General features: G+C 34.6%; 2 protein-coding genes across 6 annotated transcripts in view; one reads left to right on the forward strand and one right to left on the reverse strand.

The window, feature by feature from the left end:
* LOC138325111 (mediator of RNA polymerase II transcription subunit 8-B-like) lies at window positions 1-10,620 on the reverse strand. Of its 2 annotated transcripts, none has more exons than XM_069270548.1 (7): window positions 10,483-10,620; window positions 7,673-7,791; window positions 6,497-6,641; window positions 5,904-6,044; window positions 2,659-2,743; window positions 1,222-1,377; window positions 1-884 (listed from the first exon to the last, which is right to left on the reverse strand). In XM_069270548.1, the coding sequence occupies exons 1-7, from the start codon at window positions 10,486-10,488 to the stop codon at window positions 805-807; spliced, it is 732 nt and encodes a 243-aa protein (XP_069126649.1). In that variant the 5' UTR covers window positions 10,489-10,620; the 3' UTR covers window positions 1-804. The 2 variants fall into 2 exon arrangements, with proteins under 2 accessions (XP_069126649.1, XP_069126648.1); XM_069270547.1 differs by lacking the exon at window positions 10,483-10,620 and adding an exon at window positions 8,511-8,649.
* The window catches only part of LOC138325109 (nuclear transcription factor Y subunit gamma-like), a 22,320-nt gene continuing 5,531 nt past the window's right edge, over window positions 10,557-27,345 (forward strand). Inside the window, exons 1-10 of one of the 4 annotated variants that reach the window (XM_069270544.1) lie at window positions 10,557-10,654; window positions 12,158-12,299; window positions 13,074-13,145; window positions 13,404-13,517; window positions 13,866-13,961; window positions 14,408-14,669; window positions 15,042-15,148; window positions 15,519-15,716; window positions 15,968-16,120; window positions 17,735-19,405. In XM_069270544.1, coding sequence (XP_069126645.1) covers window positions 12,162-12,299; window positions 13,074-13,145; window positions 13,404-13,517; window positions 13,866-13,961; window positions 14,408-14,669; window positions 15,042-15,148; window positions 15,519-15,716; window positions 15,968-16,120; window positions 17,735-17,842 — 1,248 coding nt within the window. In that variant the 5' untranslated portion in view covers window positions 10,557-10,654; window positions 12,158-12,161 and the 3' untranslated portion in view covers window positions 17,843-19,405. The other 3 variants (XM_069270545.1, XM_069270542.1, XM_069270543.1) reach the window with 3 other exon arrangements.

The following is a 27,345-nucleotide window of genomic DNA, read 5'->3' on the forward strand; positions in this document are numbered from 1 at the left end:
CAATGTAAGTTGATTTTTTTTCTGGAAAAAATGGGCATTCAAATACACAATGTACACAACTTGCATAACCAATCATTTATTCCACACTTGTGACAACTCAATTGTTATCAAAACACACTCTCTAAATCATTTATTTCCTCTCTACACACATAAACATGTCACCATTCATTCTTGAAAATTATTTTCTGCAATACCAGGTAACCTTTTCCATTTATCTTAAAAGAAACTGATTTTTGTAACATGACAGATATGTGAAATATCAGAGATTTGATTTTCTATAAGATACATTATACATGTATATCCCTGGACATATGAATGTATTCAATTTAATGATACCAAATATTAAAGTAGGTGAAGTTTTCAACATCAGTGATCTCCAATTTCTATTGAACAAATACTGATATTTGACTATTTTTCTTTGCTTATTTCTCTAATGCAGGATTTCAAACCAGATATATGAACAGCAGATACACTGTGAATGTGACAACAGTACTAGGCTGTACCCTAAATGATATTAAAATCATGACCTTACTTTCTCATACATCTGACTACCTTGAATGAAATGACAAAATATTAGAACATTTTAAGTCCCCTGATGCCTGTGTTTTACAATAAAAATGTTTTGTTTTTCTTTTCTTCTTGTTCAATTCCTCTGAATCAGTAGATAGTCCATGACAAATAGGGGGAGACATTTAACATTCCTTGTTTTCTACATTGAGGTCTACAACAAAACTTGAAAAATTCTCAGTCAATGTTTCTTAGGTAATTACACTGATTTATTCCAGAAAGCCTCACTGTTGAAGGTCAAGGTCTTTGGTATGGATGTGTGCCAGCAGCTGCCTTTATGTTGGTTTTAATTGCACTAGGAGCTTTCCCTGTGTTAACTGGAACAAACCAGACAGAGTAATCTCCCTTAGTGTATTTAGATATGGATATTCACCCGTTTCTAATAATACAATGTACCATTAGGAGTATAAACTTATTCCATGAACACCTTGATATATTTCAAAATAAACATTCATAAGTTCCCGATAAATAAAATTGGGATTGTAAAATTCACCTTTGGACAAAAGAAGATAAATAATTTGTTTCACAATTAAAAAGAAATATAAGTAAACTTCTAAAGGTATATCAAGTGAATCTTTGTGTTATGAGAATAATTGGAAGAGTGAAATCAAACTACCTATTTTTTTTAATATTCGACCACAGTGACATACTTACCTTGGGTCTTTGGTTGCTGTGTTTGTTGTTGAATGCTTGGCTGTGATTGACTTGAGTCGCGCCTCAGTGATTTCAGTCCCTTACCAAACATGGTGAGAGCAATGAGGGAATTGGTATCTGACATGGAGGAAGTCTGAGCCAAACTGGACTTCTGATCTGCAAAAATAAATCAAACATTTTTAAGCAAATTTTCCCCAAATATATTGTATGTTTCCTACATATATACCTGTACATGATTTACTACAGTAAATAGATACATTGTACCAACATTCATTTGACAGCATCCAAAAGCTATCCATGTCCATAAACCAACGTAACAGTAATTACCCATTTGTTCAGAACATGATACCTCATACCACAGGGACCTGGTACGATTTTTTTAAACTAACAATGAAAATGAACATGGCAGTGACGGTTGAAGTAAGTGAGCTACACGATGTTTTAATGGAGTTTCTACAAAGTACGGGTCATGACACCTCTAAAGGAGATTTTGGATGAACACAATTATGGGTACTGTTTACCACCACAAGCGTAGATTTTGTGATTTTGGCTTGGCTTTTGATGTACCCATTAGAGCAGAGACGACATTTTGACCGGACAGGGAAATGTCTACCTAGCATATTTTTCGTAAATTTCCCAATATATCAAGCCATAACTTCGTCAATACTTGGCCAATTTTGTTCATCAAGCACTCAATGGAAAGATAAATTATTTCTCTTTAAGGTAAGATATCAGTCAATGTTGTATAGAACCCATTTATTAAAATAATCACAGTTTTAAAAAAATAGGTCCGTTTTTCTCGACCGCTGAGTTCATACCCTTGATACTATAACATATATATATGTATACTGTTGGTTAAAAATTTTCGTGCCAGGTCCCCGTGCCTCATACATTATATTCCCAAATAAGTGTTGAAATTTTACAGTGGAATAGAAAAGTTTACTGAAGTTATATTTGCCGTAATTTTCATACTCATGAATCAAGAAGAGCCTTTACAATTTTATTCACCACCAAATATTACCAGCATCTTGAGAATTCATCTTACAAGTACAAATAAAAGCTGAAAATGATTTTGGCAGTATGATTTTGGCAGTACTGCCAAAAATCAATACCCATTTAGAGTGAAATGAACACATAGTCGGTTATACCATGAAGCCAAGTTGTCGTCTACGTTTTAATATCACATTTTTACTGTGTTATTAGTAATTGTAAAGTGATTTCTACAGGTTTGCTGCCATCTAAACATACATAAGGCATAAAATACAAGAATTTTGTATTACATAAATTTTGTGTTATAACTTATGCTTTTATGGAATCATTTGTTGTCTGTTCATTTCAATGACTTCCCAACCTTAATTCATTAATCATGAAGGTTTTCATTAGATTAAGTTAGGGCACATTTAACTTAAATTATGAATCTGTTTCTGAAGCACTTACTAGCATCACTCTCCATGTCATCCCGATGTAAGTTGATGATGTCTAGTATATTACTGGTCACTTTGTTCATGGCATTCAGCTGTTTCTACAATGACAATGCATAATGATCAAACCTCTCTTTTAAACATTATTCGCAACTGATAACAATTAAGTCAGCATTTTTATAAATTTTCTTAATCATGCTTTAATTTAACATCAAGCCTCAGGATCTTGAAACATTCTGAAGTCCAAAACTGTAGTTAATATTTAGCCAATCAAAGATGACAATACAGAAAGTTATGTCATTAATGAATGGTCTCAAATTCTTTCATGATCCTGGAGCCTGATGTATAGAAGGTGACCTTTTTCCTTGTCCACATGTATTGAGGATGATGTGTATTTATCACATAATTAACGTAAGACATATGTGTAATAACACTATTATGAGGTCACATATGGATTTGACGTCATAATATCTGTATGACATCGCATGATTGTTTCAGTAGGCAACAAGAGATCAAAGAGGGATCTTGGCGCCCACCAAAGAATGATCTATATCTGACAAAGGAAAGATGGATCTTTTCTCTACTTTTTAAACTTTTTCAAACATATTACATATAAAATTTGAGACAGATCGCTTCAGTACCTTTTGAGAAATAGCGGTAACAAAATTCAACTATCAAAATCCAAGATGACTCCTTGGTGGCCATCTTGTTGATCAATCGGTCCCAAATCACAATATGCACAACTAGGGCCCTAGGGGAACCTACATATGAATTTTGAGACAGATCCCTTCAGTACTATCTGAGAAATAGCGATAACAAACTATGAATAACAAAATCCAAGATGGCTGCCTGGCGGCCATCTTGTTGACCGATCGGTCCCAAAATGCAATATGCACAACTAGGTCCCTAGGGGAACCTACATATGAAATTTGAGACAGATCCCTTCAGTACTATCTGAGAAATAGCCATAACAAACTTTAACTATCAAAATCCAAGATGGCGGCCTGGCGGCCATCTTGTTCACCGATTGGTCCAAAAATGCAATATGCACAACAAGGGCCCTAGGGGAACCTACATATTAAATTTGAGAAAGATCCCTTCAGCACTTTTTGAGAAATAGGGATATCAAACCTTAACTATCAAAATCCAAGATAGCCGCCTGGCGGCCATCTTGTTTTTCCTATCAGCCTCAAAATCTGTATGGCACAAATAGGGACCAAGGGTAACCTCCATGTGAAGTTTGAACAAAATTCCTTCAGTAGTTCTCAAGAAATATCGATAACAAACTTCAACTGCCAATATCAAAGATGGCTGCCTGGCGTTATCTTGTTTTTCCGATCAGCTTGACAATCTGTATGGCACAACTAGGGACCAAGGGGAACCTCCATGTGAAGTTTGAACAAAATCCCTTCAGTAGTTCTCTCAAGAAATATCGATAACAAACTTCAACTGTCAAAATCAAAGATGGCTGCCTGGCGGCCATCTTGTTTTTCCGATCAGCCTAAAAATCTGTATGGCACAACTAGGGACGAAGGGTAACTTTCATGTGAAGTTTGAACAAAATCCCTTCAGCAGTTCTCAAGAAATATTGATAACAAACTTCAACTGTCAAAATCAAAGATGGCTGCCTGGCGGCCATCTTGTTTTTTCCGATCAGCCTAAAAATCTGTATGGCACAAATAGGGACGAAGGGTAACTTTCATGTGAAGTTTGAACAAAATCCCTTCAGCAGTTCTCAAGAAATATTGATAACAAACTTCAACTGCCAAAATCAAAGATGGCTGCCTGGCGGCCATCTTGTTTTTCCGATTAGCCTCAAAATCTGAATGGCACAAATATGGACCAAGGGGACCCTCCATGTGAAGTTTGAACAAAATCCCTGCAGCAGTTTTTAAGAAATAGTGATAACAAGCATTGTTTACGGACGGACGACGGACGGCGGACGACGGACCACGGACACAGGGCGATTTGAATAAACCACCATCTGATGATGGTGGGCTAAAAATGTCACATCCGAGCTGGATTTCTCCTTTTTTATATAGAGACAAAATTTAAAGTTTTGTTTATATTTCTATTAATAAAAGTTATGTAATAAATAGAATCTTACACTCGTGACTATGTGATATGAAATTTATCAATGGCGTTAAATAACTTGATATGCCACTTGCCTAAAGGCTCGTGGCATATCAAATTATTGAACGCCTTTGATAAATTCCATATCACATAGTCACTCATGTAAGATCCTCCATTTATAAAGTACCTGTAAAGTGAACACTTCGGTGCATTTAAGGAATAGTCTAATAATACAATGACTTTTACATTGAACAACATCATGTCTATGTGGATGATAATTTACCTGAACGTCTGGTGTATGTATGGTGGCTCTAGCTATATAGACATTAATTTACCTGAGCGACATCAGGTAAGTTTATGGTGGCTTTTATGAAGTCTACAGAGACATTACTTTACCTGAGCGACATCAGGTAAGTATATGGTGGCTTACATGAAATCTAAAGAGACATTACTTTACCTGAGTGACATCAGGTAAGTTTATGGTGGCTTATATGAAGTCTACAGAGACATTACTTTACCTGAGTGACATCAGGTAAGTTTATGGTGGCTTATATGAAGTCTACAGAGACATTACTTTACCTGAGCAACATCAGGTAAGTTTATGGTGGCTTATATGAAGTCTACAGAGACATTACTTTACCTGAGTGACATCAGGTAAGTTTATGGTGGCTTATATGAAGTCTACAGAGACATTACTTTACCTGAGTGACATCAGGTAAGTTTATGGTGGCTTATATGAAGTCTACAGAGACATTACTTTACCTGAGTGACATCAGGTAAGTTTATGGTGGCTTATATGAAGTCTACAGAGACATTACTTTACCTGAGTGACATCAGGTAAGTTTATGGTGGCTTATATGATACAGGACATTCTTTACCTGAGTGACATCAGGTAAGTTTATGGTGGCTTATATGAATTCTGTACAGAGACATTACTTTACCTGAGTGACATCAGGTAAGTTTATGGTGACTTATAAGAAGTCTACAGAGACATTACTTTACCTGAGTGACATCAGGTAAGTTTATGGTGACGTATATGAATTATCTACAGAGACATTACTTTACCTGAGTGACATCAGGTAAGTTTATGGTGGCTTATATGAATTCTCTACAGAAACATTTCTTTACCTGAGAGACATCAGGTAAGTTTATGGCTTATATGAATTCTCTACAGAGACATTTCTTTACCTGAGCAACATCAGGTGTATTCATGGTGGCTTTAGCTGTTGATTCTTGGATCTTTTTTTCTACATCAGGTTCTGGCTTGGTACGCAAGTAGTCAGGAACAACTTCATGGTTGAATGCAAAAACTCTTCTTTCTGTGAGTTTCTGAAAACAATTTATGGTTTCAAAGAACTTATTTCACTTTCAAATTAAAGATTTTCAAAATTGACTTTGACTTTGAAAGATACTGACTGCACACACTTATTCTAATTATTCACATGTCAGAATTTGCACATTTCAGACATTTACCAAAGTTTCTGCATGTATGTTTTTTGTGTGGAGATTGTATGAAATAAGGCAAAACAAGCGAAAATTTCCACAAGTAATTCCACTATTAATAGTATTTAGTATAATTAGTATAATTTATACAGATTAGTATAATTTATACAGATTTCTTTTTAGCATTATACCTTTATAACATTATCAATAAAATGTTTGGTTTTTTTTATCTAGGTTTAAAATACATATTATTACCCTAATACTGTGTTAATTTAAAAGCTTAGATTGATGTACAGTTAACATGATAGTGTAATTGTCGTGGTTACTTGTTAACAAACCTCAAGTTCTTGGTCCCTTTCAGGGGAGAGAGCTAAGGGAAGCAGAATCTGATTCCGTAAGGCTGGCACCTTTTCACTTTTCAGCAGCTTCCCTAGGGAGTTAAGCTGCCCAGACAACAGGGCAAAGTTATCCAGCACTGACGGCCTACCAACAAAAAATAACACATAGTATATTTCTGGCCTATTTTCTTAAAGGGACAATTCACTCAGGCTAATTCTTATACATAATCAAGAGGCAAAAAATGGCATAAATATATTGTTCTACATTTCTTATGAAACATATAACATAAAATATTGACAAATTCCACGTCATTGTTTAGTATTTTAATTGATATCGTTGTCATTGCAAATCGTTGATCAATACGATTAAGCAGGTACAATATGTACGCTGTACCCATACCCGAGCCAAAATCATGCACGTTAAACAAATGAACTACATAACCACTGAGGAGGTGATGAAATGATTTTTAGGCAAGACAATTTACATAATAAGGTAAACACACTACTGTCAGAGCGATTTGAGCAGTTCTAGACAAAAGTAGCATTACTCTACGAGCAAGAGACAAGGTTCGGCATACAAGATGTTCACCACAATATATAATGGCGCACAACATTTCACACATATTTCACTACAGTGGGCTTTTCTGGCATATCACAGTAAAACCGACTGATCTAATTTCCATTAGAAATGGTTTTTTTTTTCGATATATGTACAAATTCTAATGTTCTCTTAGATTGAATTGTCCCTTTAAACTTCCTCTTTTGCACTCTTTAAGAAAAAGAAAGATATTGATCAAGATTTGCCATCTTATCGAGTTTTTTTGGCATTACTTTTTTCTTCATTTGTTTTTTTTTTTCTTTTAAATTTCAGTCAATAGTTTCAAAAAGAGCTGCAGTTAACAGAAATATATGTACAATATGTCCTATAATGTTAATGTAGTTTTTGTGGTAAAAGACATGTAACTGCCAAAATATACAGAATGCACCACTTATAGGCTAATTAAACGAAGAAGAACACACATGTAAGTTGAACATCTTTTCAATCATTTTTTCAATGGTTCTTAAAAATGAGAAAGCGGAGGCAGAGCCATGACTCTAAGCACATGATTTCAATCAGAAATGACCTATAACTAGTTTGATTTTCACAATTTATGAATATATATTTATATTAATTACCAGCTCATTGTTTGGTATTCATTTTCCAACTTGGCTAGAAAAGCAGAGAGTGAGTTTTTCAGATCTTGTACTCTCTGTATAAGTGCATCTAGAGCAAGCTCCAACTGTTTTTCTTCCTTCTGTAAACATATACATATACATTATATACATATATCACATCATGTGTAACTGTTTCAAATCACCAGCAGCAAAATTGTGATAGGGGAGAGGGTGGGAGTTGGATCGTACCTACTCCCTAAAATAAGTGAAACTTTAATATCAGAAATATGCTGGTAAGACATTGAAACTTAATGTTTACTTTGGTAGCAGGTGTCAGGGGTGTGTGGAACTGAACTACTCCCAAACAATATGTAAACCTTGTTAATGCAGGCATCAGGATATTGTTTATGAACTTATTTATTTTCTGTAACTCATTAATTTATTTTTTGAGAGTTTTCTCCGAGATAAATTGTCAGAAAATTTTAACATATGTAACAGAACTTTTGGACAGCAGTGTATATACATGTATTTGAATGCCATTTCTTGAGGGAAATATGTCATGGCCAAACTGGCTTTCGAACCCCAGATCTGTCACCGACACTGTAATTGGATGTTCCAATAATTGAGCTCCCTTTTCTTTTGTAGGACAGGATCTATCCTTATAATTTTATTTTAATTATCACCGTCAATCTCTCCTATTAGTTAACCTGTTAATATTCATCATAGTTTTTCAACTGTATATTAAATACCTCTTTATTATAGTGTAACCATAGTGTAACATATTTCTGAATTGGAAGCGTGACAAATACGTCTTTTCTGTTACAACAGTAGCCAAAGCCAAGGAAATAGTGGAATATACCCAAACTTTGGTTGTACATGTGTTGATCGAGTCTTCCGAGCAAGCACTATAAAAGGGTGGATCACGGTGCCTAACTGTTCTGGAATGGATAAGGTCTTCCTCAGGCATCCACAAAACTCCAGGGGTTCCGATCACTTACGATCTCTACTCCCCTGGACTATCTCATAGTAAAACTGAAGGCAGCTCAGAGGAAAATTATGAACCAATAACAGGCCTGCAAACATTTCCTTTGAAGACTACAGACAGAGCGATGCCCAACATCAAAGCCACACAGTCAATTATCATGTCCCATTCTACAGTACGGCTCTTCTGATGCATCAAAGGATAAAATTACCTGTTCTGTTGACTCCAGTTTTACTATGAGATAGTCCAGGGGTGTATAAGAGATCGTATTTGTGGAACCCCTGGAGTATCGAGGATGACCACAGGCTGTCTGCAAGTACATTGTGTTTATATATACTCCATATTATAAATATGAGTGTCCACTGCAGTTCAGTCAATTACTTATCGGATGTCATTTTGCTTACTGTACAGACACAAGGATCAATCTAGGTTTGGGGGGAAACTACCCTTTTTCAAAATAGGGAAAAAGTTTGGCAAAATATAGGAGAATTTGAATCTTCTTATTTTGGTCCAAAATTATGTTCATTTTGACAAAAAAGTACTGTAAAACTATTTATTTTATTTTTAGATTTAGTAAAGCAAGATTTTCAGTTCAATAACGAAAATTTTTAGTTAATCATAAAATATGCAGTAGATGTATGGTAAATATGAAGAAATTTGCAAACGAAATCTCAACAAAATAAGTCACAGGGGAAATTGTGTTACAAAAACGGTCATTTTTTAGCTTCAAATGGGGAATTATTAAATCTTCAGGGGAATTTTAGGCCAGAGGGGAATTCAAATGGTAATAAATCAGAGCTAGATTGATCCCTGACTGACACGACGTAATGTTAAAGGAAATGATATTGCCTGTTCATATGTAGGGGGGTCAAACAGAGGTGCAAAGCGCCATCTCTGCCTATTCGAATACTCCAGTTATTTGAATATTTTCTTCAGGAAAATGCTTTATTCAAATAAGCGGAATTCTCTGTTTAAATCACACTGGCCCATGTTTGATTTTATCAGAATCAGAGCTTTTCATATCTTTTCCCGTATACACTGTGTATTTTATTTCGTAATTTCAACTTAAAATGCTTTTACAAGGTAGGCATAGGTATCGTTTGTCTGCTTTTAACCAATATGATGCATTGTTCCTTGACCTAGTCTAGATGACGATCGCTTATTCTGCTGTGAATGACATTTGATGTACTTTCAATCAGCATTTTCAAACACTCATCTTATGTAAAACTTTTTTTTTCAACTTATGACATGCATTGTTTGTCATAGTCTGAGATCAAACATTTTGACTGTCAATGATCAATCGTGACCAACCTCGGATGAGTCGAATACCCTGTATTGTTTAACTATTGATCTGGTCCCCTGCTGTTCGAGTTATACGGGTTTTACGGTATTTTATTGAAATTCACTCTCACAACGTTATGATTCATTTTATTGAAAACTGTCACAATCTGGAAAATGTACAGGGTACTGTCAGAATTGGGGTACCCTCACTTTACACTAGATTATCTCCCCTTTGTTAAAACGTAATTAATAAGAGTGACGGCATGTAGAGGTTCAAAAGAACCAAAATTGTAAACCCATTTTCATTAACATATTTTAAAATTCTACTGACGAAGCTTTCTCTTGGTCTCCTGCTTTACAGAAGGCCACTGACTGTGTGGTCATGTAAGCGGCAAGGGGGAGATAATGTTCTATCAAAACCAGCAGCCGGATCAAAATAACAAAATATAGCGAGTAAATTTAACCTGGATGATCTTATATTGCGACAAATGAATACAATTTTCAAAATGGTTAGATATGTATGTTGTTTGCTATTTACGGCATTCAATGCGACAGGGACATAATTTACCTGCATTTTCTCAGTGTTCTCTGTTTTGCTTTCTGTCCGGAAACTTCCTACCGGAAAGACATCTTCGACTTAACGCATGCGCATAGGCTAAAAAATAAATAGGTCAAACATTATTGAACGAATAAGCGCCATATTCTCTTCCCTTGATTTTATTTCGAAAACAAGAAAGTTGGTAAGTAAATGATATATTCAGCACTTAGCAGAACGGTGTTTTGTGTGTAGATAAGCATGTTTGTTTGTTTGGCACAGGTGTGTTGGACTTTCCCGCACTGGGGTGATCCGCTGCTGTTCTTTGTTCTCATTGGTGGGTAGGTCAGTAGTGATCTGTTGATTGGGTGTAGATTCCTGACCAATTTATTGGTCCGATGTCTCAAGAACATCGTTTCATTCGTCAGTTAGTCCTGAATGAAAACTATTTTACAATTCGCACATGTCTAACAAGAGACAGGGTGCACCGATTTCTCATTTGTAAATAAGCATAAGATGGAAAGAGCCCAAGGATCTTGGCGATGTAAAAGCAGGATGTAGAGCCTGATAGGTCGCCATATTAGGTCCTCTGAAGTAACTGCCTCGTGCAGTACTTTTTGCAGTAAAACGCATCTGAAATAATTAGCGTAAATGTCATCTTACCTACGATCATTCTTCCCTTCAAGCATATTAAAATCATTATTGGGAATGCTTCATCTGACTGGAGAAGAAATTATCCATTAGCTAATATATTCCAAGCTCATTATAACATGTAACGTTAGTTATATAATTATGTGTCATTTTAGTAGGCCTAATTACTTTAAGAAAACAATATTGGCATATTAAATCTTGAGACTTGATATAGACTTTCAAGCAAATATTAAAATTTGATGTTTGTTAACATGTAGACTATATTTTTACACAGGTTTACAAAGAACATGTAGATATTAAATGAACATTACATTTTAATGTATGATTACCCAACATTGGTTTTTCATTGAATTCTTCCCTTCAGAAGTTCAGTAGATACTAAATAAAATTTCATCTAATAGTCAGGATTCTGATTAATGATGTGACAGTGTCTGTCTAATATTTTGTCTTGAGGAAATGACGTTGAATTATGAAAATTAAAATATCTTCCTGTTTCATATCATTTAGTCGCAATTTATACATGAAGGTTATACAGGCCTATATATATATATGTGAATTCAAACCACAGAAGAATGCGCTAGGGCGGAAAAAAACTGTTTTATAGTTGTGTTCTTTTTTAATATTAATCATCACATGGACATGTTACTTTTTCACTTATGATTACCTATTATGAAGAACTAGCTAGGGTGAACATTATAATTATACCGGGAGTTAGCCTGCAGTGTATATCAGAAAGATGGATTTGTACTTGTTTTTGATTTATTTATTTTGATTCAAATTATGGTTTGAATGTATGTAGTATCATAATACATGGGGCATGTTTTAAATCACTGTCAGTCTGTTTCATTCTTTTTCACTTTATGTTTTTAATAGTAAAATGTCCACTTTGTGAAGCTAAATGTACTTTTATATGAATCTGAGGGAACAGTTTATGGAGATGTACATTATATGATCAGATGATTATATAATTATCTAATTTTAGATATATAGTACTGCTAAAATTTTGTCACATCTTAATTTTTACCTAAATTGATGGATTTTTTATTGTCGTTTGAAGGGAGATGTCTGTCGAGCCGACATTTCCAACACCCTCGAGCCAGTCTCCAGGTGGCGGGGCAGTGGCCGTCAGTGGAGAAGCTGCCCAGATGCTGGCACAGTTCTGGCCAAAAGCTATGCAAGACATCCGTAATTTAAAAATGGTATGAGTAGTAAGATAGTCATAGGCAAAAATCCAAGAAGAGTTAAATATGCTCCACCGCCGACAAAAAGTATTGTTTCACTATCAAAAACAACAGCAGACCATTTAGTATTTTTCTTCAGTTACAAAAGTTACTTAATTTACACCCTTACCACCATTGAAAAGTTTGAGCTTCTAATTTTACTTTAAGTTAAAACTATGAAAAATAATTAATTGCATCCCGAAAAAAATCTGTGCCACTATATCCTATATAGAATGATTGCTCACGCACAAAAGGCAAAAGAAATTATTTTATATTATTTTTTGTGTTAATTAGACATATACATACACGATTAAACGCCAATTATTGTTCAAATGATGAATATCATTTATGTCCTCTCGTCGATGGAGCATCTTTAATGTTTTAAATGGCTTTTCTCTAAATTGATGAATCATTAATTTTATTTAGAGAATTCACATCCTAAAAATAAATTTTCCTTCATATAAATGCCAATTTGATGGGATTCGAAGTTCAATAGTAGAAAACTATATATATATAGAACTGAACAAATCTGTAATACGCTCTAATGCTAAATGCCAAGTATATCAAATGTCTTAAAATATCCCTTTCTTTTTGTTCCTAGCAGGACTTACATTGTAACATGTATAATGATATATGAAAAAGAAAAGAGAAAAGAAAATACATTGTACTATATATATGTTTTTTTACCTTGAGTACAAAAGCATAAGGGGAGATAACTCATTTTATTTGAACTTTATCTGTGCTTCTTTACAGGATGATTTCAAACAACAAGAACTCCCTCTAGCACGTATCAAAAAGATTATGAAGCTTGATGAGGATGTTAAGGTAAGTCAAGCTCCCATATATATGTAATAATCTGTAGCAAATAATGAGAGATGGGTGTACGATTAATGACCACGTTTAAATTTATTTATACTGAAACCACAAATGAGTTAACATCAAAAGGAACCAAAGAAGCTGCAAAACAAAAGGAAAGCTTCTAACATTGATTAATATTGATACTATGATTACTACAACTAATTCAGATTTAGCTACTTTTTGCCTTAGTTTTTTTTGTGAGTTACCTCCCTTCTACTGTAACAGATGATCAGTGCTGAAGCCCCTGTACTTTTTGCCAAGGCAGCAGAAATATTTATCAGTGAACTGTCACTACGTGCCTGGATACACACTGAGGACAACAAGAGAAGGACTCTTCAGGTGACTAATGATGTTTTCATGCATTTTGTATGATGCAAATTTAATTTAATTTTAGTGCAATATCAGAATATGTTTTATTAAAAACTGCATATGTATATACCATACTTTACAAATCAATGAGCAAATATTTGAAGTTCAATTTTAATGGTAAATGTTCCTTCACTTGATGATAAAAATTCATTTTCTTAGTAAATGATACTAAAGTTTTTTCATTAAAACAAAAATATGCGTTATATATTCATGAAATAAGAAATATTAAAATCGGTATTTGTCTGTATATATATTGTACCACTTCCCATCAAGTTTATTACAAAGTATTTGATATGTATTTGTCCATTCATTTTACAGAGAAATGACATTGCCATGGCGATTACCAAATTTGACCAGTTTGATTTCCTGATTGATATTGTTCCAAGAGATGAACTAAAACCAACTAAACGGCCGGTAACATATCAATTTTTTTAACAGATATTTAATAAAATTTGTGGCAAAAGATTATGAAAAAAAAAAAAAAGACTTTTATCACATCACTGCCATGTGGTTTCTGCCATGTGGTTTTGCTAATTTTGCATTGAAAGTTCATTCTTTTCATATTGGATTTCATTCCCTAGAATAGCTGATTCAAAGTTAATCTAGCTATTTAAGTCATTCACCCCTGAAATTCCATAATGGACTGGTCTAGTCCTTGATTTAGAAGAGCCTAAATGGGTCGTCAGGGATGATGATTTTATGAATGCATAGTAAAAAGAACTTTATATTTACCTCCCTTACTTCATGGATTACACAATGAAAATCAAGACACAAATTATCAGTGTTTGAGGAAATTTTCAATGTTTAATCCATGAAGTATGGGAAACAACTTCGTGATTATGTGTAAATTAAACTTACAGGAGGAGAGTGGCAGGTCATCGTCCGGGCTGTCGGACCAGATCCAATATTACCTACAGCTGGCACAACAACAGGCTCAGCAACAGCAACAACAACAGCAACAAACGCAGGCCCAACCACAGGCACAACAACAACAGACACAAGCACAACAACCACAGCAACAACAAGCACAGCAACAAGTACAACAGCAACAACAAACGACGCAAGTCCAGGCAGCAACAGTTGTACAACAGCAACCACAGGTCACACAGATCCAGCTCCCAGGTAAAGGTGTACACATGTATAATGTTTAATGTCTGCTGACATATCTTGTATTGTTCCTTACCTGTCTGATTTGTCATGGGACAAAAAAATCTCTTTGATGCATTTTTTCTGAATTATTTAATAGCCTATGGCATGATAAATTTTATCTCTTGATTTAGAATTTTATTTGCGTTTTTTCCATGTTTGATTCAATTTTAGCACACTCATGTAAATTATTATAATGCGGGTTTCTTATACATTTTGAATTGCACATTATACATGTAGCAATCAAATACTCACGAATAGTGTCTAGAATCTAAATTATTCTTGAATTGCAAGGGTGACTGAATATAAATTCCAAATATTTAAATACTTGATCTCTCTTAACTCCAGGAAATCAGATTTTACAACAGCAGTTCCAAGTACAGGGAGGTCAAGTTCAGGCCCAGAGTGCACTACAAGGAGCAGCATTACAAGGGGCTACAGTGGTCAGCAGCACAGTAAGTATTACCCGGGACAGACATTCTGATACTGGCCCTTAACCTTGGGTTGTCAGATAAAAACTTAGATGGAGCATTTGACAGGCAGTTAATGGAGGCTGTCAGTATATCTATGGTTAATCCTGCTTACTTCCAAAGCTGGATATGTTCTAAATAACCCTGACTACTAAATTTAGTAAGTAAACTGTAAACAAAAATATGACATTCAATTTCGCTCATTGGTATTATCCATTTGTGTACTTACAGGTTTATGTAATTTATTTTTACAGCCTCATCGAATTTTAACCAAAACAATCCTTAACAATATGACATTTAGGTTCTCACGTTGGTATTATCCATTTATGTACTTATTTGTAATTTATTTTTACAGCCTCAGCCACAAGTTATACAGATTCAGGCCCCAACCCAACAGGTTCAACAAGTCCAGCAAGTCCAGGTGCCAACTTCTACTGCTGCTGCCCCAGCACAACAGACGATGCAGCAAGTCCAGCTGCCACAGGCAGCACAACAGCAGACACAAGTCTACCAACAGGTGATCACCGCCTCAGGAGAAGTACAGAATATACCGGTAAGTTATAGGTCCTCTTGGATACCATGACAGTGTGGATCCACTAAAATGTAGTAACAGTAACTATGTTGTACTTCAGTAACCGCTTAATCTGACAATTTAATGTGTCTGTACGTTTTGCAAACAAAGTTCAACATTTCTGCAAAATACAGAAAAATGAATTGGCATAAGATCAATTGTGCCCTTTACTTCAAAAAGTAAAGATATTGTAATATTTCCTCAGACTGAATTTTGTTTTGATTTGGTTACAGATACAGCTGACTCCCCAGCAGTTACAGGCCATACAGATGCAGCTCCAGGGTAAACAAACGAATCAACCAATCATCATTCAGCAGACACCCCAGCCAGCCGTCCAAAATGTCCAGACTATCTCCCAACCAGACCAATCACAGTTTGGTTCTCAAGTAAGTATTTCTCATCTCTTACAACCTGACCAATTACAGTTTGGTTCTCAAGTAAGTATTTCTCATCTCATCTCTTTGACCAATCACAGTTTGGTTCTCAAGTAAGTATTTCTCATCTCATCTCTTACAACCAGACCAATCACAGTTTGTTCTCAAGTAAGTATTTCTCATCTCATCTCTTACAACCAGACCAATCACAGTTTGGTTCTCAAGTAAGTATTTCTCATCTCTTACAACCGACCCATTTGGTTCTCAAGTAAGTATTTATCATCCAATCACAGTTTGGTCTCAAGTAATATTTCTCTTCATCTCTTACAATCTGACCAATCACAGTTTGGTTCTCAGTAAGTATTTATCATCCAATCACAGTTTGGTTCTCAAGTAAGTATTTATCATCCAATCACAGTTTGGTTCTCAAGTAAGTATTTCTCATCTCATTCTTACAATCTGACCAATCACAGTTTGGTTCTCAAGTAAGTATTTCTCATCATCTCATCTCTTACAACCTGACCAATCACAGTTTGGTTCTCAAGTAAGTATTTCTATCTCATCTTACAATCTGACCAATCACAGTTTGGTTCTCAAGTAAGTATTTATCATCCAATCACAGTTTGGTTCTCAAGTAAGTATTTCTCATCTCATCTCTTACAACCTGACCAATCACAGTTTGGTTCTCAAGTAAGTATTTCTCATCTCATCTCTTACAATCTGACCAATCACAGTTTGGTTCTCAAGTAAGTATTTCTCATCTCTTACAACCTGACCAATCACAGTTTGGTTCTCAAGTAAGTATTTCTCATCTCATCTCTTACAACCTGACCAATCACAGTTTGGTTCTCAAGTAAGTATTTCTCATCTCATCTCTTACAATCTGACCAATCACAGTTTGGTTCTCAAGTAAGTATTTCTCATCTCATCTCTTACAATCTGACCAATCACAGTTTGGTTCTCAAGTAAGTATTTCTCATCTCATCTCTTACAACCAGACCAATCAGTTTGGTTCTCAAGTAAGTATTTCTCATCTCTTACAACCTGACCAATCACAGTTTGGTTCTCAAGTAAGTATTTCTCATCTCATCTCTTACAATCTGACCAATCATAGTTTGGTTCTCAAGTAAGTATTTCTCATCTCATCTCTTACAACCTGAATAATCACAGTTTGGTCACATATTTCTCATCTCATTAACCAGTAGATATGGGAAGTAACTCTGCTGAAGTTGAATAGTACCATCTTTCAATATTGAAATTGGTACAAATATATATAATTTGCTTCCACATACTTTAAAAAAAAAAAGATAGTATACAGATTTGAAAGACTTTGTCAGTTCTGAAAAATGGCATTGTTCACAAGAAAATTATAAAACTGATCATTTTTTTGCAAAGATTCAGTATACATCATTATCAATTTCTAACAATTCTCTTTGTGAAGAAAATCCACAGAATCTACATGTATATTTGACATAAATTTTAGTTGTATTTGAGATATTTTGAAAGGATTTTGTAGGAAATTCATTTGGAAATTTTAAGAACTCAACATAGCAAAAAATGATACTGTTGCTGATGTAATTAATTACATGTATGAAGGTATAAATGTTTATAATTTTGTGTTAATAGCAGGTGTACCAGATCCAACAGTTAGCCGGGGGACAACAACAGGTCTACATACATCAGACCGCAGGGGCAGACGGTGACCATGGCGACGGGTCACAGGAGGCAGCATAACGGGGATAGATTCTGCGCATAACAAAATATGACATGTTGTACTCAGTTCAGCAAAGTGCCAATATTGAGGTTGTCAATGCTCTGGATGAGACCCAATCTCCTCAGATAGTGGTATAAATAGTACCTTATCTGCAACGTTATTGGTAGATTCCTGGTATTCTGGCCATGTTGGATATCATTGATGTGATGCAGCATAAAATCTGAGAACAAAAGTTTCAATTTTGGTGAGATGATATGATTGATGATTATAATTTCATTTCTGGTGAAGATTTCATCAATGGATGTAGGTTATCAAAAACTGAAACATGTTCAACATCCTGGAGAAAAGGAGAAAAGTCATTCACTGTGTGTAAACCTAGCAGTCAATGAGGTAATTAAAACCTAGATCTCAAGATGGCATTTACAGGTTAAAATGGGTATGCAAATTAATTTGATATGTACTTACACATTAAAATCAAATCTGCATTAAATTTTTAAGATCTGACATTGCTTCATGCTTAAAAACATACAGTATTTTGTATATTGAACATTTCATCATGCTTTTATTTGTTGGAAGATTTTTTCTATCATTGTTATGTACAGTAGTGAAAGTTTGAAGTATGTTAACTATGTCCCACAGGGGCCTGTCACAATATATGATGTTGAAGGGTAATATGGTCATAAAGCAACTCAACCCTAAACCCATATATTGTGACAGCCACCTGTGATATGTCTTGCAAGTGTGTGGAAGGTGAGGATGCAATAGAATGTGCATTAAAAAATTGTGTTCATATGATTTTTAACTCTTATAATGCATCAATTTCATGATACCAAATTGATACAACTGAATTATGATTTGACATTGATATTTTTTCCCACATCCTAATGATAATGATGTCATATTTTCATGTGATTTTTCACAATCACCTGAAGGTGGGACTCATCAACAGTAAATCATGCTTTACCTACCTCTATTTGGTATCTTGAAACCCCCGTAATGAAACAAAATAATTTACATAATTGTTACCAGGAGGCGTTTTTTATATTGGATGAGTGCAAATAGCAAGTGCCATGAGAGGTTGAGTGGTATGATTCTAGACTTAGTTTGACTAATGCATTTACAGGTCGATTTGTCAATATAGTGTCATTAATTAGGAGATTTAATTGTTATTTGTGATCACTTTCTCATATAAGCTCAGTTTAGCACACAGAAAACGTCTATTAGTGTATAAATTTCTTTACATTGGTTTTTGTCTTGCCAATGGTTAAAGTGTGATAATAAGACCATATGGTATCTGCGGTCGCTGCATTTATTTAGAAACGTTATTCACCAAACTTGGAATAGTCCATCCCTATTTTGATGCATTCAGAATCTTGAAATTCCTGGTGCTGCAATCAGTAAAAGGAACTCCATTTCACACTTCATTTTTTGACACTCCAAATTTTAATAATTCATTATATTTATACAAGATGTACCACAAGCACATAATATAATACTGGTAAGAAAAAGGTAATGGCAGCCATAGTATGGGCAAGACACATCATTATGTGTAGTTCTTGTTATTAAAAACTTAATAACTCCTACTATTATTATGTCATTAATGATTCTTAATTTTATTCTAATTTTAATCCTAATAGCTAGGGAAAATAATTTTATAAGTGTTTCAGTCGAAAATTGCTCTAGATTTGATAATCTTGCCTTTTGAGAAAAATATGAGTATGTATGGTATGTGCAGATCCTTAATGATAGAAAATATATTTATAAATCTGATAAGATTCTATTCAAATTGATTAAATATTTGCCCTATGAGATTTACCAACAAATGTCAATGAAATTCCATGTATTGTATTATTTTAGAGAGTTATGTCCCTTTACTAGTATTTATCAATGGTGACACAATTTTGCTGCACATGTAACTACATTGCCTTGATTTACATCATTTGTAACTTAAGATAAATACTAATTGGTCTGCTCCTTTTTTTTTTTTGAAGAGAAAAAATACCATTTGTCAGCAATGGAGCATCTTAAAATAATATCATTATCTATGCACAATTCCTTAAAATCCCCTCTGCTTCTAAGTAGGGAGGAGTTCATGGAACTGCATGGAGATATGTGGAGAGTTTATGTGTTAAATGGCAGTCATGAGTATGGGTCATAGGATACATATTACACTAGAGAACTCTACTGTCTTAAACCTGACTGCATGAATCACATGAAAATATTATTCAAATTAATATCAAATAATGATTTGTGTTCGCTTGTAAAAGTATGGCGTGACCACAGGGACTTGTAACGTACCAAAAAATAAAGATAGAAAAAATCTATTACAAAATTCTACCACTATTTCCATGTTTGTAATTATAAATTGCATTGATAGACAGACATTTTTTTTCTATAAACACAATGTTAGTTTTGGTGCCATAAACTTGAGGGTAAAACTGTTTAATTCATTCACCGCTTTGTTTTTCCACTATTTTTGTTCAGCATATTATCATTATATGTCCAACACAGAAAACATACCAGATACAATAGGTTTCCACTGAGACTTTGGAATCATCAGATGGTGAGAAATTAATACATCTTACTGATTTCGTTCTGTAGTAAATAAAGTGAGAGACAAGTACGTGTTACCAATGTCTATGAGGTCCTGTCATGTCACTTACTTGATTTATGTTCCCTTCGGATGTCACAGGGAGGTAGGGTATGTTATGTCTTGCACTTATTTTTGTATTTCTGATATTTATGGATGTCACCATATTTGGTTACTTTTGTAAACATTATTACAAGAACAAATTAATTTTTGTCACTATCTTTTGGAATGAGGACAAAATCATAAAAAGTTTACAGAACATATCTATTGAAGAGAAATTTTACAACAGATGGTCCTAGATGGTCTTGCTTCTAACCTTAAATGTTATACAATTAATAACAGAAAGTTTAGGAGAACATTTAACTGCGTTAAAACCTTAAAGATCGTAAATACCAGTACTAAAAATGTGTTACAGTGTAAAAAGTTAAACATTGTCCTAAGTAATGGATAGTATGGATACACCCCTAAGCCCAAAATGTCCAGATTACATTTTTTCTGGACTATGGAATTCCATCTACTTACATAAATATTTTATTATCAAATTTGGTTCCTGACATATCCCTCCAGATTGTGAGTTTTCCAGATTATTGGCGTCCAGATTTTTCGCTTGCCCATTTTATATATGAGAATGCCCGCAAAACAGGCATACACACTACAGAGAATCTGTTCCAGATTATTCTGGAGTATATGTGTGTTGCTGTCTCAGTTCACCTTTTTATACAAAGTGTAAAAAGTTTACACATGTAGTATCATGTTACCTGGTAACTTAGGGTCCCGATGTCAAATTGGGACAAATTTTTACCACACCAAGGCACTTGTACTACTGAGGGAAGAACCACTGAGGCATCAATTAAATAATGGCTTCTGAAATAAATCGTCATGGCCATGTGGCTTACATTTATTTATTCATAAAAAAATTAATTTTGAAGCTAAATATATGATATAACACTTTTGCTAAAAGTTATAGTATATATCATGTTTAATTGGAAGCTTGCCAAATCTAGACACGAGCGCACTTCCTAATAAGATAACAAATTACCTAGGTAGTTAAATGAGCGGAAAAGACTTCTTATATTTCACATTTCAATGAAGAAACATAATACTAAATTGTCACATTATTTGACTTATCGCTAAAGCATAACAACACATTACACTTACAAAGAAAAGTGTTATTCAGGATATACCTGTATAATGCCATAAACATGTCTCTGTGTTTTAAACTCTGCAACTGCAAAAATATTAGACGGACGCAGAGTTAGAATTCTGTCAATGCTGTTATTTAAGATGTTTTGGTATTTCTAGAGAGATTTTATTACATTGTGTCCAACACAATCAGTTTTTTGTTGTTTATTTGTTTTTGTCCATATTATTATTTATAAAGAAAATAAATCTGTACATTTTGTAAACCTGTTTTCTTGTTGTTGATTTTCGCATGATTTTTATACACATGGTGTATTATCTAATTGTTCTTCAGTCTTTTCCCTCAAATGTGAGCAGCTATTTTGGCCATTTTATGATATGAAGATTAATATGGATATAAGTGTCAATCTATATAGTGTAATGTCAGTGAGGATGTTTTCTTCAAACTATTTAGATGGGAAAAGCAATGATTTAATCTTAGATATTAATGTACGCATAAGTGAAAGTTTTCCTTACATTACCTGATAAATGAATTGAATGCTTCAATGATTTACTCATACTGAAGAGTCAATGGACATGATCATACTGAGATCATACTGAAAAGTCAATGGACATGATCATACTGAGATCATACTGAAGAGTCAATGTACATAACATAATCATACTGAAGATCATATACTGAAGAGTCAATGGACATGATCATACTGAGATCATACTGAAGAGTCAATGGACATGATCATACTGAGATCATACTGAAGAGTCAATGGACATGATCATACTGAGATCATACTGAAGAGTCAATGGACATGATCATACTGAGAATCATACTGAAAAGTCAATGGACATGATCATACTGAGATCATACTGAAGAGTCAATGGACATGTCATACTGGATCATACTGAAGAGTCAATGGACATGATCATACTGAGATCATACTGAAGAGTCAATGGACATGATCATACTGAGATCATATAAGAGTCAATGGAGACAATGGAGATCATATGAGATCATACTGAGAGTCAATGAAATCAATGAGAGATCATACTGAAGAGTCAATGTACATGATCATACTGAGATCACACTGAAGAGTCAATGGACATGATCATACTGAGATCATACTGAAGAGTCAATGGACATGATCATACTGAGATTGTACTGAAGAGTCAATGGACATGAACATAGTCAATGACATGATCATACTGAATCATACTGAAGTGTCAATGGACATGATCATTCAAAAGAGTCAATGGAAATGACCATACTGAGAAAAAGATGTCAGTTACAAAGGGATCTGGAAATTAGTTAGTTTATAAAATTATAGACCCACCAGAGACCATATTTAGACATTTTTTGGGTTTATAGTTAAAAAATTGGTAAAAAATCTATTCTTCATTGTACTAGTCAAGATCACTTACTTTATGTCAATAGGCCTAGGAGACTGAGCTTTTTGGGTTTTTTTTGTTCAATTGCCCTACAACAATACCATACAAATATTAACAGATTTGCCGTATTCAACCCAATAAGCGCCCAGGGCTTTTTAAATTTTGAAGAAAAAAAATGAAAAAAGGCTGTTCAAACAAAATTACTGCAAATCTATACAGTTTTATGTAGTTTTGGTATTTATTTATGCCTGGCCAATTGAAATTGAGGCCTGAAATGTGTGAGGGGCGCTTATAGCGACATGGGCAATTATTGGGTCAAATATGGTATTCAACTTAAGGAGTGACCACCACTTCTTAGATAAATAAAACATATCTCATTTTTCTTGTATAAATCATACAAATGTCTTCATCACGATGTGTAAGTAAGGTGAAACCCCTGCGTAGAGATAAAGCATCAGACTGCTACGTCATCTACAGATATGCATGCAGGTTGGGCACTCCGTCAAAATTATAGCTTTTGAGGAGCTGGCCTCTATCAGTAGTACTATTAGTGTTACCAACATCAGAGTTGGGATTTTTTCATATCTGTTGATGTATTGCTGCATGGTAACAGTGATGTCACCAGGATTCTCTCTCTATAAAGTTGTTATGGCTTGTACATTTAATTTTACTTTCACTACACTGTGAAATTGATGGATTAAAAAATTATGTATGCTGATAACCTCTATGTCCATATCATAAGACATATTACACAGATAATGTATTGACAATGGTTCAAGTACATTTGACTGTTTGAAAGTTCCAAAATATTATCAGCAAATATATTATACATATTGTCCTTTCGATGGTTCTCCAACAGGATTCTAATTGAAGTTGTTCATGGTTTCTAACGTTCACAACCAGTTTTGGCAAACCATTCCAAATATCCACTAAGTAAACGAGTCTATAGAACGAATATACGTACCCGGCCTACTATACCCTTCGATTTAAAGACGACACAATCTTCTGTCAAAAAGTCTTTTGAGCTACAATGCAATATTGCAGCTAAACGAGTCCCACACCCCAAAGTTCTGAACTACAATAGATTGGGGGTGACTTTAGTTTAAAGATATATAGATCGATTATATTTGTTAAAACAGTATGATAGGGGGAAAAACCGAGTATGGATGGCTAAATACCTGTCCAGTGGTCAACCTACTCCAAAAATGTTTTAGGTACAGCATGACGAGACACTATATTGAAACATTATGTTTTGTCGATTTCGCCCGTTAGGAATTTCTCCATGTTGTGCTTTTAATATCATTGGATCAGGGCCCAATCAGGATTTTGCTGATTATTCTGAAAGGTTCCAACTACCTGAACTGATAAATATATTTGGAGCAGGTTGATATATACTTTGCTACAATTCTCATATATCTTCAATACATGATGTATGTTGTTCAAAAGGACATTCACCTGTGTTGACCACTCATCAACTAGATAAAAAGGAGTTCAAAAGGACTGTAGATAAAAAAAAACCTTTAGTCTTAAGGAATTTAAATAATCTTTTCTATGTGTGCATACAGGAATGCAGGCATTAAAATACAAGTGATACAAAGAACACAAGAGAAGTTTGAAGACATAACAAGCCTCTTTATTTAATGAAAGGAATCGCTGCCATACACATTCATATCAACTTTCTTTATCCAATCACTCATCTTTCAGCACACTTTCACTTCAGACCCCTCGCAAATTACAGCATCAACAGCTTCCTTCATGTTTTATATACATAAGAGAGTTCACAAAAAACAGCAAAATAATATGACTAGGATCGGCTGCTAAGCTAGTTTGCCTAGTCTACATTCTACAGATAGAGTGATGATGAATCAGAGGGCACTCTCTAAACCATGGCCTGGTTTAAAAATATTTTAATTATATCTGAAGTACATATATATGTCATAACCTCAAATTCTTTATTTATAGTATGTCAGCTGGATCCAATTTCATCAACATTCTTTAAATTAAAGGTACTTATATAATTCGCATTAATTTACAGAAAACAAAAGCCCTTAACATTTTTTCTTTAAACTTCTGTAATGCTCTTCTATGGAGCAATTTAACTTACACAAGTAAATTAAGGAACATTGATGATGAAAGTTGAACCAGGGCCCCGGGTCTGTTGAAAACTAATTATAACATAATAGACCGAGAGGTAAATTTGATATAGCAACATTATTTCTATATGTACAATATAAAACTACAAGTACTAGCAGTAAGTCTAGCTACTTGAGCAGCAAACATTCCATGTTTGAGAGGATGCCAGGAGATTATGAGAAGAAACCCCCCTCTAGCTATAGCAGGCACACACTGGGAATACCTCTACAAATGAAGTGTTCCGAATGTGAGACACAACTAGACACTACACACTGGCCCTGCTCCAGTACCCCAGGCACAACACACAGTGATACTGGACACGAGATTGAGTGAGATATAGAGTTCTGGCAGTTACACATTTGTCTAGAGAGAAGCCTTCATCTACTGTATTTATAGAGTCCTATCTCACCAATCACCTGATAATTACGTTCAGGTAGTCCTAACCTAAACCCAACTTCATGTTGTTTCAGATTTAGGTAACATTTAAAGATATAGTTGTAAGTCTAGTTCAAGGCTAAGGCTTACTTCCAAAGCTGGATATGTTCTAAATAACCCTGACTACTAAATTTAGTAAGTAAACTGTAAACAAAAATATGACATTCAATTTCGCTCATTGGTATTATCCATTTGTGTACTTACAGGTTTATGTAATTTATTTTTACAGCCTCATCGAATTTTAACCAAAACAATCCTTAACAATATGACATTTAGGTTCTCACGTTGGTATTATCCATTTATGTACTTATTTGTAATTTATTTTTACAGCCTCAGCCACAAGTGATACAGATTCAGGCCCCAACCCAACAGGTTCAACAAGTCCAGCAAGTCCAGGTGCCAACTTCTACTGCTGCTGCCCCAGCACAACAGACGATGCAGCAAGTCCAGCTGCCACAGGCAGCACAACAGCAGACACAAGTCTACCAACAGGTGATCACTGCCTCAGGAGAAGTACAGAATATACCGGTAAGTTATAAGTCCTCTTGGATACCATGACAGTGTGGATCCACTAAAATGTAGTAACAGTAACTATGTTGTACTTCAGTAACCGCTTAATCTGACAATCTAATGTGTCTGTACGTTTTGCAAACAAAGTTCAACATTTATGCAAAATACAGAAAAATGAATTGGCATAAGATCAATTGTGCCCTTTACTTCAAAAAGTAAAGATATTGTAATATTTCCCAAGACTGAATTTTGTTTTGATTTGGTTACAGATACAGCTGACTCCCCAGCAGTTACAGGCCATACAGATGCAGCTCCAGGGTAAACAAACGAATCAACCAATCATCATTCAGCAGACACCCCAGCCAGCCGTCCAAAATGTCCAGACTATCTCCCAACCAGACCAATCACAGTTTGGTTCTCAAGTAAGTATTTCTCATCTCTTACAACCTGACCAATCACAGTTTGGTTCTCAAGTAAGTATTTCTCATCTCATCTCTTCCAACCAGACCAATCACAGTTTGGTTCTCAAGTAAGTATTTCTCATCTCATCTCTTACAATCTGACCAATCACAGTTTGGTTCTCAAGTAAGTATTTATCATCCAATCACAGTTTGGTTCTCAAGTAAGTATTTATCATCCAATCACAGTTTGGTTCTCAAGTAAGTATTTCTCATCTCATCTCTTACAATCTGACCAATCAAAGTTTGGTTCTCAAGTAAGTATTTATCATCTCATCTCTTACAACCTGACCAATCAAAGTTTGGTTCTCAAGTAAGTATTTATCATCCAATCACAGTTTGGTTCTCAAGTAAGTATTTATCATCCAATCACAGTTTGGTTCTCAAGTAAGTATTTCTCATCTCATCTCGTACAACCTGACCAATCACAGTTTGGTTCTCAAGTAAGTATTTATCATCCAATCACAGTTTGGTTCTCAAGTAAGTATTTCTCATCTCATCTCTTACAATCTGACCAATCACAGTTTGGTTCTCAAGTAAGTATTTCTCATCTCATCTCTTACAATCTGACCAATCACAGTTTGGTTCTCAAGTAAGTATTTCCCATCTCATCTCTTACAACCAGACCAATCACAGTTTGGTTCTCAAGTAAGTATTTCTCATCTCATCTCTTACAATCTGACCAATCACAGTTTGGTTCTCAAGTAAGTATTTATCATCCAATCACAGTTTGGTTCTCAAGTAAGTATTTCTCATCTCATCTCTTACAACCTGACCAATCACAGTTTGGTTCTCAAGTAAGTATTTCTCATCTCATCTCTTACAATCTGACCAATCACAGTTTGGTTCTCAAGTAAGTATTTATCATCCAATC

The sequence above is a fragment of the Argopecten irradians genome, chromosome 6, assembly GCF_041381155.1.
Source record: "Argopecten irradians isolate NY chromosome 6, Ai_NY, whole genome shotgun sequence".
NCBI lineage: Eukaryota > Metazoa > Mollusca > Bivalvia > Pectinida > Pectinidae > Argopecten > Argopecten irradians.